We start from the raw sequence: 14,603 nt of genomic DNA, 5'->3' as shown, positions 1-14,603 counted from the left end.
TTTTTTTTTTTTTTGGTACCAGGGATCAAACTAGGGACCCTGTGCTTACCAGGCAGGCTGCAGAACCACTGAGCTAAATCCCTGGCCCCAGACACCATTTAAGCTGTTTTTATTAAGCCCTTATGAGTTTTGGTAATGATCCCAAATTCTGTAAAATAGGCTTTAATTATGCATGTTACATTCAAGAACATGTAGTTTTGTGTGTATACACAAATGAGAGAAAAAGACACAAAATATATTAATAGATACCATACTGTTGTCCTGAGAGACTTGCCTATGATTACGTAAAAATAAACCAAAAAACAGTTGAAACTCCATTGGCCCATTCTTAAGATTTAAATCTGCTATTTGTAAGAACTACTGCTATTTTCAACTCTAGGTAAGAAGCCTCTAAATTAATCCTGGCACCAGTTTCCTAGTACAGATTTCCTTCAAAGCCTGGCCATTGTCCATCCAAGCTCAACTTCATCCAAAAACTTCATTCTAAACACAGGAAATATCGGGCCCTCTCAGGTGTGAACAACAGCTGTCTTCCAGTGTTCTGTTGCTCAAAACTCTATAATTCTTATAACCATTTCAGCTGGGAGTGGTGGCACAGGCTGAGGTAAGTGGATCAAAGAGTTCAAGCCCAGTATGGGCAACTTAGTGAGACCCTCACTCAAAATAAAAATAAACAACAAATTTTCCCCTTACCCTTGGCAAAATCAACACAGCAGTACAAACTGATCCACAATTACTTCTGTCTCCTTAGCAGCTGCACAAGGCTACCTGGGCCCCCTGGAACTCTTGTTTCATACTCAGAACTCAGCTATATCCTGAATTTCTTGACTGTGCCCTTGATGTCTTTCTTTTCCTACAGACTTGAGAGTCTCCTGAGGCCGGAGCTCAGGAAAGCGGATCATACCCCAGGGCCTAGAGGCTATTTATTTTTCACTTGTCCTAGTTTTCTGCAGCCACTTTCAAAATCTTTATCACTCAGTCAAGGCTTGTTTCATGTGGCTATATCACTCGGTACCAAGATGTAGCAGATAAGGTGAAGTAAGCCAGACATAGTACTTCATAGGTTAACTGCCCTGGTTTACTACTTTACTATTCTCAACCTGTAGCCCAAGTCTGGGCTTGATCTTTACCATCACTGTTATTTAAGAAGACACCTGCTTAAGACTCTACTTACTTACCTCCTTTTAACTTACTACACTCACTCTTCCTATCAGTCTGCCAATTTTTCTCCTAAATCTTCCATAGGCTCTGAGAAACACCTTCTCCAGTCTGGTTCTATACTTCAGACAATTCAATATGAACTAACTTCCCTGACATTGGGAGAAACTTTCAATCATTGTCTCAGTGAACTGCAGAGACCCTCTTCTTATGTTATATTCCCTTCAACTAACCAGTAATCAGGTTCAGCCAATTCTAGCTCCTTAATACTCTCCATCTACTCTAGTATCTCCTACTGCAATAATCATTGATTCATTTACAATTAAATTCTTCCTATGTGTTAGCCATTATTCTTGTTACCAGAGACAAGAGACAAAAATGTTTACTTCTTCACAGAGCTTACAACACTAGTGGAAAATCTCATAAAATATAGTATAGAGATTAGGTAACAATATATGTGTATATCTAAGGAATCTGCCTGCTGAGAAATGGCAGGGAAGCCAATGTGGCTAGAGCAGAGTAAGCAAGGGACACAGGAGTGGATATGGTCAAAGAAGTAATGGGGGCATAGATCATGTAGGCTCTAGGATCCCTGGTAGGGGTACTTCAGTTTTTATTCTAAACACAAAAATGAGAAATCACTCTTGAACTGAGAATGGTCTGTAGGAGGTTGAAGTAGGAGAGGACAGATAGTGTTAAAATAGTGAATAAGAAAGACAGATGAACATTAAATGTGTTATTAGCTGAGTTAACTAAAAACAAAATCCTACTTACCCTGTTTACTGTGGATGCAAGTGCCTGAAGAACAGCCACTTTATCCCTAGAAATAGCAATCACATGTTAACCTTGTCAGGGATCTTCATACTCACAAAGTAAACAGGCATTTCTACTGTCACAGTGTCTCAGCCAATGACAGCTCAGGGCTGACTTTCAGCTGGTACTTAATCTCTCAGGCCCACTAGACTAATAACAAGATTGGAAGCAAGAAATGTCTGGTTCATTTTCCTGAAAGTGAATATTCTCTTGTGTGTTTGCTTTGCCTGGTCCCTAACATCACCACCCAGAGCTAGTGATTCTTACTCCCACTTCATAAAACTATCTCGCTGACCTCCTCCTATCTACTTTCCTACACATTCTTACCGCAGGTTTCTGGACTAATCTTGCCTTTACTATCCAAATTAGAGACACTTAACTCAGGCATTGATGAGAATAAACAACAAGCTCCACTCTGGACCTATTGGATCAGAGCCTCCAGGACCCATGAAAGACTATCACATGCATCTTTCCTGAATTCTCACAGACTCTAGTACATCCTCCTGGTGTGGAGCCCTTCAACCATATGTAACCTACTGGCAAGAACTACAGGTCAGCTGTGTACTGCACCTTTGTCACTGAACCAAAAAGTTTCAGAGCATAAATGACAAATGAGATATCTGGTTTAAAATCTACTTTTACTTCTTTATTATATCTAATGTATGGCATTTCCAAGACAGCTATAACTTTAACCAAATTAGCACACATCCCTAACATAATAAACAAATGCCAGTGAAAAACTGACATATTACTCACTAGTTCTTTTTTTAAAAAGGGTTATTTTAAAAAATAAATCACAATGAATATACTATCTTTAAGAAACAAGCCAGGTTTAAAGGGTTAAGGTAAAGTATCAAGTGTCATCCTGTGACCCGACTCTACCATGAGTTTATTTGTATTTTCAGATCTTTTAATGGTATTTTTTTCACACACATATCACCATAAAAAAGTGTCACTGTTTCTGTTAAGTTTGACTATACCATCATCATCACTACACAAAGATCTAAGTAATTCATTATATGTTACACTGTAACATTTATTTTTTTACTATTCACTCACCATGAGCATTTAAAGTGTTTTAAATTACTACTCCCAAATCATGAAGAACAGTTTCATACATATCTCTCTGGGCTTATATGCAAGTGTTCCTTCTAAGCAGTAAACATGTATATTTTAAATTTGACTAGGTCAAATTTCCTGCCAGCAATGCTCTAGTAACAAATCTATTTAAGCCACTCAACATCTTCTTCTTGCTAATCTGGTAGTCTTTAATTTGCATTTTTTTTAAAGAGTAGGAAAAATTTATTGAGGGAAAGAAAGCTTTGGTCTAAGAGAGACAAAAGGGGGACTGGAAAGTGGGTTTCCCCTAATTTGCATTTTTAATATATACTAACCAAAACTGGGCTGCCCATTTCTCTGAAGTAACTATACATAATTTAGATTTACTGAATCAAAACACTGCCCTTTTCATGTCATACTTGTATAAGAAAATGCACAGTGACTACTGACAAGTTACTAAAATCTTTTATGGTACCTGTGTGGAAACCAGAACCTTAAGAGCTGCTTGTCCTAAGCCAGGTGTGGTAGTGCACACCTATAATCCCAGCACTCTGAGAAGCCAAGGGAGGAGGTTTGAGCCCAGTCTAGGCAACTTGGTTAGACACACATAGTCTCAAAAAAAGTAAAATATTTTAAAAGGGCCAGGGATTTACAGCTCAGTGCAGAAGCCCTGAGTCCTGGAGAAAAAAAATGTTTGATCTCTAAAATAAAGCATGAGAAATTATGGCCTACAAGAATTCTTCCAGGTCTGAAAGCACAGATTCCATAGAAGGTAATAAGGGGCAATGCATCAGGGATCAACACACTTGTTTTAGGTAAAGGGACAGGTAATAGTTTGGGCTTAGGAATTATAACCCTAATGAAATACTAAATATTAAAAGTAGAGCAATCTAACAATTCAATCCTAAACTAAATGTGTATGTATACCTTATATAAAAATAGGTGAGGTTATATCCCAAAATTTAAAACAGCTATAATCAAGCTCTATGCGAAAGATACTGTTCAAAATGCTGATACAGTCCTTTGAGGTAGGTACTATCATTATCCAAACTGTACATTATGCAAAGAAGCTAAGCAATTTACTTCTGTGTAGTGGAATTGTAATTTTATTTCCTTTCTTCATGTTGGATTTATCCTATCTTCTCTTTAGCAATAATCATTAATTACTTTTATAATTAAAAAATTTGGGGGGGGCCGGGGATTTAGCTCAGTGGTTCTGCCTCCTGCCTCGTGAGCGCAAAGTCCCAAGTTCGATCCCTGGTACCCCCCCCAAAAAAAATTTTTTTAAAGGAACACGAGTTTTGAGGTTAGACTTAGAATCCTAAAACTTGACTTTTATTTAAGGGGACTTTAAGTATTCAATAAAATCAAACCATAAGTACTTCATTGAGGTTTTACTTCTTACACATACAACAAATGTTGAATAAATGAGATAAGGCAATTTGTCCAAGGAGCTCTCCGATGAGTGAAAAGCGAAAATTTGAGATCCACATCTTTTTTTCGGAGATAGGGTCTCACTATGTAGTTCAGGCTGGCTTAGAATGAGCGAAGCAATCCTCCTGCCTCAGCTTCTCAAGTGGTGGGATTATAGGCGTGCGCCACCACACCTTTTAAGTAAATGTTACTCCTCTTATACCCTCCACCTTCTTCCTTTATGTCCTTGAAACCCAACCCCCCCAGCATTCCGCTTCACCGCTTCCCTCTTTCCATTGCTCTTCTTTTTCTTCTTTTTTTTTTTGGTACCAGGGATCAATCTCTAGACCTTGCACTTGCAAGGCAGGAAGCGTAATCACTGAGCTAAATCCCTGGCCCTCCATTCCTCTTCTTGTCACTGATTCCTGCTGATCTGACCTCTATGTTTTCCTCAATAAGCATGCAACAACTTGCTGAATGAACACCCATCAAATACTCACCAAGTTTTCTTTTTTGGAATTACTACTTCTTCAATTCCTTAATGAGAAAAAAACAAATCAGATTCGTAATATTACTACTACCATGTCTTGATAAAAAAGTGGAACTATTTCAATACTTAATATACCTGTTATGTCAGTTCCTCCAACCTCTGGGCAAGCTGTATTTCCAGAATAACCTCTGCAAAAAATGAAAGCTTCAGCTAATACTCCTGAGTGAAGTTACCAGCTCACCTCTACTTCTACCCATTTTGAAATCCAATGTTCCAATTACCATGGATAAAATAGACTGGATAACTCAGGCCAACATATATGAGAAAATACAGCCCAAAGAGCTTGTTCAATATTACTGCTCATGCTCTTACATACATAGTGCCCCGACAATAAAGACCAGCTCCACTTCACCCAAGGTTTTTATTTCACATCCTTCAATAATCAAGAATGTATCAAATACAAAAGACATAATTTATACTTAGAATTGCTATAATGTTCCTAGAGGCTCAAGCACAAAAAACTTTAAATATAGAACCACTGCCCCACAAATGAGTTTTATGGTTGTTTTGGGGGTTTTGTTTTGTTTTGTTTTGTGGTACCAGGGACCTTGCGAGGCAGGTGCCAGAACCAGTGAGCTAAATTCCCAGCCCCCACAAATGAGTTTTATTGTTGGTTTTTGGGAGGTATTTTTTGGTACCAGGGACCCAACTCGGGCCCTTGCGAGGCAGGTGCCAGAACCACTGAGCTAAATTCCCAGCCCCGACAAATGAGTTTTACAATATTCTGATGACACTAAAAATACAGTCAGTGACACCAAGATAATGGCCACGATTAATATCACCTTGTATATTCCCTTGGTAAATGGCATTAGTACAATTCAGAAAACTGAGATGTCATTACACTAAAAAATAAAAAATACTCCCTCCACTACATCTGGTCTCAGGCATCATTTTAAAACAATTTTACTATTCTCTTCACAAAGAGATCAACTCTTACATATCACTCCATATGTTTCTTGTAACATCAGGACAGGGAAGAATAAAAGCTGAGGTAAGGATGTTGCTGTCAGGCAAAGAAAATGGGTAGATAAATGTCAACACTAAACACAGCCTGGAACAGAGGACTAAAATGCACTGCATAAAGGCTTCGGCAGCCAGGCGGTGGTGCATCCCAGAACTTAGGAGGCCGAGGCAGGAGGACTGCCACAAGTTCAAAACCAGCCTGAACTACATAGGGAGACCCTCAAAAAAAAGCGTCTGCAATATCAGGTGAAGTGTTTTAAGAGGAACTGAGAGAAAGTACATATAAAATATTTATTGTAAACTACGCATCTTATTTTCCACAATTTTTTCTCATGGTTATCCACTCAAAACTATTTGTCTACTAACATCCAACTGGAGGAAAGGCAGACACTGCAAACACTAAATCTAAAATTAGGTTTTCGGGCTGGGGATTTAGCTCAGTGGCACTGCACCTGCCTCGAAAGCACGAGGTTCTGAGTTCGATCCCTGGCACCCTCCCCCATCAGGTTTTCCCTGGGTTGAGGGTTTAGCTCAGTGGTAGTGTGTAATTCACAATACAGGAGGCCCTGGATTCAATCTCCAACATCAAAAATTTTACATAAATAAAACAAAAGCTGGGTGCGGTAGCACACACTTGTAGTCCCAGTACTCTGAGAGGATATCTAGTTTGACTCAACCTGAGTAACTAACAATTTAGGAAGATACTGTCTTGGAATAAAAAACTTTTGAGTCTGGGGATGTAGCTCATTGCACAAGCCATGGATTCAACCCTCAGTACTCAAAAAGTAAAATGTAAATAAGACTTAAAAAATAAGGTTTTGAAGCCCTTAAAAAAAAAAACCTACATGATTGCTCTCATTTTCACATGAACACTGTAGTAATAAAAATAACATACAGATGATACTTGTTCCAAGTTGTAACTACCACAGATTCAAAACACGCGTGTGTGGGAGATTCAAGAGAATCTGATCATTTACTTGACCCAAATTCACACCATCCGGCACAGTGACATTCAAGGGCTGCCTAACATTTCCGAAAAATCCATGACCCTTCCTCGTTCTTCTCAGGCTGGGTTAAAATGAGCAAGGGCGGATTTTTTTTTTTATGGTATTAATCGTATTTATTAGAATGTAACCTTCACGAGGGCAGGGTTCTAGTTTTGCGAGCAATTCTAACTTAAAGGTATTGTAAATAACATAACTCCCTAAAGAATATATGTTTTTTGTACTTCTACTGTTTTTCAAGTCACTGGTTCCCCGTGCTCGCCCTAGGGGACCAGCAGCCGCGAGAACTCGCATGCGCACACCGTAACATCCCGCCTAAATCCACTTCTCAGAACGTAGGACTAAGTTCATCCTCGCGTCTTTCTTAAGGATCCCCCAAATTTCTCTTACCTGCAACTGTGTGACGGTTCACACACACCTACCCGCCGACCAGTGAGCGGCAAGCGAAGCCAGCTGCGGACCCGCAGCCAACTAGCAGAGGATAGAGCCGCCATCTTTCATTTCTTCGCAGAGCACGTTGGGAAGGCACGCCCTCGACCTTTAGCGTCATTGAGGGAGGGGGGAGTGGGCGAAGAACATACAACTGGAAATGGGAGGTTGCCACCTCAATGTTGGAATGACTGTTTTAGCAGTTAAAGGCTCAGTGCTCCTCATTTGTCTTGAAAAAAATTTCTCAAACTATTATTTTAATGACATATATATTTAAATGTTTTCAAAATAAAAAGAGGTAAAAGTCCTGGAAAAAAAATACTTTCCTCCCCCCACAGAAGTGATTTCGTCCTGCGTTTCCCGTGCGCAGGCGCAGTTTGAATCACGTGTTCCTGGCTAGAGGCTGAGTTAAGAATTTGCGGGTGGTGAACTGGAACATCTCCTTCTAGGTGTCGGATCTCAAAACTCGAAGGATGTTGGGCTCCAAGAACGTGCCCTGGCGGCGGCTGCAGGGCATTTCCTTCGGGATGTATTCGGCTGAAGAGCTCAAGTAAGGAGTTGGGAAGTGTGGAGATCTGTAGTCTTCAGGTGGGCGCCGCCAGCTTATAGGTGAAGGGCATGGTTGTCTGACGCGTGTCCCCTGCTGGGGGCCTGCGGACCCAGCGACGTTCCTGGGCCCACGTGTCCTGCCTCTTGTACGACGCGGGGGTCAGGGCTGCCCCGCAGTACTACTTTTATCACCCGCTCGTCTCCTCCTTAATTAACCAGCGTTTGTGGAATTACTGTACTGTAATACACGCGGCCATTGAAGCGTAATTTCCTCTTGTCTGAATATTGATTATCCTTTAAGTCTCAGTTCAATCGATAGAGCATGATCCCCGCTCTATTTTCCGCCTAGTTACTAAATCACGGGAACTCTCGTTAGACCTCATTTTGATCTCGGTATCATTTGACGCTCTTCACCACACTCTTGAAACTGCCGTCTCCCAGGATCTTACTTTCTGCTATTTCTGCTATACTTTTTCCTGTCTCCTTCCCTCTGTCAAGCTATCAACCCACAAAATGTTATTGAGCGTCCTCTATTTGCCAGGTACTAAGCTGGGTGTTCACATGTCGGGGAACATGGTCCGTGATCCTTGAGGTCCTGTCCTATTCTTGTACTAAATATTGTCTCTAGAAACTCATCACTTTTATGATGGATACATCCAAATTTAAATCTTCGGGCCAAAGTCTTTTTCTGATTTCTTGGTGAATTTCCAATTACTTAGCTGTTTTCTAGATATCTTTACTTAAATTTCAGAGAGATCCTAAACTGATATATCAAAAATTCAACACCCCCCCCAAACTGAAGAGGAACTTGCCTTTCCAAAAACGGTGTGTCTAGTCTAGTGTAAAATGGTCACTAGAAATGGGAAAAGTCTGTCTAATTTTAAACCTCATTTTCCTAACATTTTGGGGGCTCTTGCTATGTATTATATTTATGTTTCATACTTTATACCCTCCTTTTCACCCCTATTGCCAGTGCCGAAAAGCAGGCTCTTACATGTTTAAATCACCCCCATACCTATTCAGTTCATCCTACACACTGCTGTCAAAATTAGTCTTCCAAAATGTGTATTTATCTGTCACTCTTTTTTTGTTTGTTTGTTTGTTTGTTTTGAGACAGGGTCTCACTGATAGTTCAGTCTGGCCTTGAAATCACTGATGTAGCCCAGACTGGCCTCGAACTCATGGTGGAACCTCCTGCCTCAGTCTCCCAAGTGCTGGCTTCACAGGTGTGTGCTGCCATGCCTAGCTTCATATGTTACTCTTAAAATCCTCCAAAGGTTTTCTGTTTCCCTTGGATAAAGGATACCTTCTTAACATAGTTTATAAAGAATCATCCAAAAGCAGAAATGTTTTTGGTTGCTTGAATTTTTAAAAAGATAATCATAGGGCCAGGGATTTAGCTCAGTGGTGCTGCTGCCTGCCTCGCAAGCACAAGGTCCCGAGTTCAATCCCCAGTACTAAAAAGAAAGATAATTGTAGTTTTCAAACAGAAAACAGTATGGACCATGACAAACATTGTAGACCTTTTTTTGATCTAAGGTTGAGAAATTTGAATAATGCTGCTTTTATAGTGTTAGGCTTTAGTAGCTTTCTGACTCAGAGTAAAAGCCAGGTGACCTGGTAGGGTCATTCTGGCCCCAGCCTCACCTCAATTCCAGTCACCCTGACTGCCTTGCTGACCCTGAACACACTGGCACACACCCACCTTGGGATGTTTGCACTGCTTGCTTCTTATAAAGTTCTTGGCCTGATGATTGCAGGGCTTGCTTCTTCATCTCCTTTAGGCTTTTGCTCAACTGTCTCTTTGGTGACAGCTTTTCTGGTCACTGGTCCACGTTATTCTTTCCCTCTCCTGCATTATTTTTGTCCAAGCACTTTCTGCTATCTGAAGACTATATACCTAATTTATTATATGTGTGTGGGGGGTGACAGGGGTTGTTTTTCTTCTCTTCTTCCAATGGAACGTAAAGTCTATAAGCATAGAAATCTTTTCTAGTTCTGCAGCACCCAAATCTATCTGGCACACAGTATGTAAGCAAGTAGGCAATATGTATTTGTTGAGTGCATGAGGAGTTCTGTACTTAGCACTTGGCACTGTGAATCCTTGCTACAACCATTTATGATAGTGCTACAGGAAAAGGTCACAGGAAAAGAAATTCAAGTTCAGAGAATAAAATATTCTCTCTAGGAACTGACAGGGGTCATTCTCAAGCCCAAGTTTGTTGTTCTTAAACTGCATACCCTGCAGTAGAATCCTTATTGGTTACCCTTACCCTCTTATAATAAATACTCTGAGGGACTTTCTTCTACCCCAGCCAAGAGAGACAACAAGTTGTTCGAGGCACTGTATTTTTTTTGTGTTATCTTCTAATACATTCATGATGGACCATAATTCATATGTTTCACTGCCTGGAGACTGATTTAAATGTGTTGCATACCTGCCAGCTTAAGCCACTCCTGTGGTACATGCACAACTGTCCCATTAGACAGCATGGCGCAGTCCCATCCAGTGGTACAAGGTACACAATAGAATATTATTTAGCTCTAAAAAGCAGGAAAATTCTGATACAAGCCATTTGCAATGTGGATGAACCTTGAGGACATTAGGTTGAATGTAATAAGCCACTCACAAAAGCACAGTAGTATATGATCCCCCTTCCATAAGGTACTTAGAGGGTTCAAATGAATTGAAACAGCAAAATGGTGGTTGCTGGGTGATGGGGAGAGAGGAATGAGGAATTAATTGTATAATGGGTATAGATTTCAGTTTTGCAGGATGAAAAGAGTTGTGGAGTTTGATGATTGTGATGGTAACACAATGTGAGTGTACTTAATACCATTCAACTATACTTTTAAAAAGTTAAGTTCTATGTATGTTTAATTATGATTTTACCCCACATTTTGTTTGTTTGTTTGTTTTGGTGTTGGGGATCAAACTCAAATCCTTGAGCTTTCAGGGCAGGTGCCAGAACCACTGAGCTAAATCCCTGGCCCCTAATTACGGTTTCAAAAAGAGGGAAAAACAAGAAAGCTAAGTAGTTCAGTGTTACCCAGTTCAGGGTTGCAGGTGGACCTCACGTTTGTGTGAAGAGACCACACATAACATCAGATTAAAGTTTCTGATGAAATTTGCAACTATATCAATGAGAGCCGTTGCAGTAGACCTGCCTAAAGGTAGCCTGACTTTCAGAATGGCCCTGATTTTGCATTGTAGAATGGCCCAGGTTAGAACAGCTTAGTTGTACTCTTAGTACACTTAGTTATACTCAATATATACGTTACCTTCATGGATAACTTAGCACTGTTTTTATGTTGGTTTCCAGTGGGATGCGAGATTGGGATGATTTCTTTGTTCTTAGCTTTATTTTCTAAATTAGAAAAGTTTTGAAAAACAAAGTAGCCTTTGCAATAATATAGTCATGTGTCATTTGGTGAAAAAGATGCATTCTAAGAAGTGCATCAGTGATTTCATCTTGTGAAACATCGAGTATAAATACACAATCCTAGATGGCATAGCCTGCTACTCACCTACACTCAACAGTGTGTATCATTGAATGTGCAGCCCATTTTTGACAGAAATTTCTATAGGTAGTGCATGACTATTTATGCAGCTGTCCTTTAGGAGCCCCCATTAAACCATACATAAGGGGCCGGGTGTGTAGCTCAGTGGTGCTGTACCTGCCTAGCAAACACAAGGTCCTGAGTTCGATTCCTGATAAACCCCCCCCCTGAAAAAAAACAACATAAGATGTGATGAAACCTTTTGAAAAGCAAGTTCTGCTTCTTAAAACTTTTGAGTATTAATTTTCTTAGATATGGTAGTTCTGATTACAAGGGTTATTGTACATCTCTTTCATTGAGCTGTTTGGGTTTTGGAGTTAGGTCCTGCTTTCCTCACATTCTGGCTGCATCACTTGGATTAAATCACCCAACTACTTTAAGCCTTCTTTTCCTCCTCTGAAAAATACATACAGTGGTGCTTATCTCAGAAAGCTAAGACCAAGAGTACACTTAATCTTAGCCAAGAAGTAATTTCAAGACCAAGTAAATAATGCTGCTTATAAAGCATTCAGCATGTAATACATACATAAGCCCTTTTTATAAAAAGTTGGCCAATGCACTTGGTGCAAATACTGCTACAAATTATTTTTGAAAATTTTGCTATTCTTATTTAGCGATATTTGCGGTTACAGCTTAGATCTAAAATGTGCCCCAGAAATGTCATGTGTTTGAAGGCTGATTAGATCATGTGGGTACTGTACTCATCAGTGGGTTCATCCAATGAGAATTTTAGCAGCTGAGTATGTTGGCAGGGGGTGGGGCCTGGTTGGAGGTAGGTCGCTAAGGACATCACCTAGAAGGACATATTCTTGTACCTGGGCTCTTCTTTTTTGTCTCTGTTTCCTGGCTGCCATGAAATGAGCAGCTGTCTTCCACCATGCCCTCTGCCATGTCATTTCTGCTTAGGTTCCCACTGACCGTGGACTGAATTCACTAAAAACTGTGAGTCAGAATAAACCCTCTCCTCCTTAAAGTTGTGAATGTTGAGTATTTTGTGTTAACAATGTGAATGTCACTGATAATACGGAGTAACTGATGTGTGCTAGCCCTGCATAGGTGTTGGGGTATGGTGGTAAGGACTATGAGAGATTTTGCCCCCAGAACTGTCAGATGTGTCAGAGTAAACACACTCAATAATCACTTGAGAACAGTTTTGTAAATTCTGAAAAGCAAACATCAGCAAGGTTGATAACCTCAGTTCTCTCTTTTTCTTTTTTATCTCTTTAGGAAATTAAGTGTTAAATCCATTACAAACCCTCGGTACCTGGACAGCCTGGGGAACCCATCAGCAAATGGTCTGTACGATTTAGCACTGGGCCCTGCAGATTCCAAAGAGGTGTGCTCTACCTGTGTACAAGATTTCAACAATTGCTCTGGGCACCTGGGCCACATTGAGCTCCCACTCATGGTGTACAACCCTCTCCTCTTTGATGTATGTACTGTGTGTGGGTCTCAGGGCTACTGGTGGGATTGTGAAGGTCACCGTTCTTCCCACAGAATGTATCTGGGAAGGTTAAACTCTAGATGCTTTGTGTTAAAGCAGTCTCTAGAAAGAGATAGAAAACCTGGGAGAGCCAAATACAGCTTGAGTTATCTACAGCGCTTGAAACGAGAAATGTTTTTGATTTCAGAATTTTATAGATTTTGAAATAGTTGCCTGTAATCCTGAGATATCTTGGTGATGGAACCCAATTTTATATGGTATTTCTCATGTACCTGCATTTGGGCTGTGACCCATCACATGAGGTCAGGAGTCAAATGCTCTCCATGTGGTGCTATGTTAGTGCTCAAGTTCTGTGTTCTGGAGCTTTTTGGATTGGTGATGCTTGGCCTGTTAACTTTGACCTTCCTCATACCTCTGATTAAACAAATTTCAATTGTTTCCAGTTGAGAAGAGTTCCAGCTTGATTCTATTCACATGAGGGAAAATGTTCAGATTTATCCCTTGAACCTTTTGTTCCACAGACTTTGTGCCTTTCACAAACTTGGGTGGCAACTCTCTGAAAACAGAGAAAACTTGAGTGTTCTCAAGGCCTCAGATCTCTTAATGTGGATCTGTAGAGTCTTACTTGGTGGCAGGAGAAGCAGCGCCCCCAAAAGCCCATCAGATCAAAGCAAAGTTACTGGCTAAAGTCCCACTTTTGTGGGTTTAGGTTTTATTATCAGTAGATATAGCCTCTGGAAGTGTTTTTTAAAGCTCCTTGTTGGTGTACATAGACGTGATTTAGCTGTTAAACCTGTTAAAAAAAGGTTATTACCTTAGTTAAGTAGTTGGTACAAGAGAAAAGTAACTCCCTGTCTCACCGTAAGTAAATTTCACATTTTAATGGATTAAAGTAAAACCGTGGACCAGGCATGGTGATGGCACATGTGTAATCCCAGCACTCAGGAGGCTGAAGCAGGAGGATCACCACAAGTTGGAAGCCAGCCTAGACTACGCAGTGAGTTCAAGGCCACCCTGAACTCTAGCAAGACCCTGTTTCAAAAAAGAAAAAGAAAGAAGCCATAGAGGAATATTTTAAATTCTTAGAGTCAAAAAGACCTTTCTACATAGGTCAAAAGAGCAAACAGACTACAGAAAGAAAAATCTCAGGAGTACACAAAATCACCATGAGTGCTATATCTCTTATGTCCTGTTTCTTTTTATCTTTTCTCTTTAGAAACTTTACCTGCTGCTCCGAGGTTCCTGTTTAAACTGCCACATGCTGACCTGTCCCCGGGCTGTGATTCACCTCCTTGTCTGCCAGCTGAAAGTTCTGGAAGTTGGGGCCCTACAAGCAGTCTACGAACTGGAGCGAATTCTGACCAGGGTAGGTGGATAATGGTGGTCATAGAAATCAGGAAAGCCAACTAATGGGGAGTAAGAGATGCTTGTATTTTGTTCCTAATTGCGACCCTAGTAGTCACCAGAATGTGACTCGTGTGAGAGATAACCTGTGCAGATAGCCCCTTACAGGCTATATAATTAGATTTTAAAAAACCTGAAACTATAAGAGAAATTGAATAGATGTTAATGAAAACAACACTGAAAGGCTATTTTATTCAGTACTGACATTTTTATTCTTTTTTTTTTTTTTTTTTTTTTTTTTTTTTTTTTTGGGGGT

The 14,603-nt window shown here is 40.2% G+C and overlaps 2 protein-coding genes across 3 annotated transcripts in view; one reads left to right on the top strand and one right to left on the bottom strand.

The window, feature by feature from the left end:
* Positions 1-7,486, bottom strand: part of Ptcd3 (pentatricopeptide repeat domain 3) — a 26,256-nt gene extending 18,770 nt beyond the window's left edge. Inside the window, exons 1-4 of the mRNA XM_010625675.2 lie at positions 7,351-7,486; positions 5,069-5,121; positions 4,944-4,980; positions 1,933-1,978 (exon numbers count right to left, since the gene is read on the bottom strand). Coding sequence (XP_010623977.1) covers positions 1,933-1,978; positions 4,944-4,980; positions 5,069-5,121; positions 7,351-7,454 — 240 coding nt within the window. The 5' untranslated portion in view covers positions 7,455-7,486. The remainder of the gene's footprint in view (positions 1-1,932; positions 1,979-4,943; positions 4,981-5,068; positions 5,122-7,350) is intronic.
* A 290-nt stretch (positions 7,487-7,776) lies between these two features.
* The window catches only part of Polr1a (RNA polymerase I subunit A), a 95,925-nt gene continuing 89,098 nt past the window's right edge, over positions 7,777-14,603 (top strand). For both annotated transcript variants that reach the window (XR_780520.3, XM_010625676.3), the window contains exons 1-3: positions 7,777-7,939; positions 12,727-12,931; positions 14,160-14,309. Coding sequence is in view for 1 of the 2 variants with exons in the window: in XM_010625676.3 (XP_010623978.1) it covers positions 7,863-7,939; positions 12,727-12,931; positions 14,160-14,309 (432 nt within the window). In the remaining variant the exon portion in view is untranslated. The remainder of the gene's footprint in view (positions 7,940-12,726; positions 12,932-14,159; positions 14,310-14,603) is intronic.

The sequence above is a fragment of the Fukomys damarensis genome, unplaced genomic scaffold (assembly GCF_012274545.1).
Source record: "Fukomys damarensis isolate Sample0158 unplaced genomic scaffold, DMR_v1.0_HiC HiC_scaffold_2, whole genome shotgun sequence".
Lineage (NCBI taxonomy): Eukaryota > Metazoa > Chordata > Mammalia > Rodentia > Bathyergidae > Fukomys > Fukomys damarensis.
The sequence above is the reverse complement of the archived record's forward strand: the minus strand, read 5'-3'. Positions and strand labels throughout refer to the sequence as shown.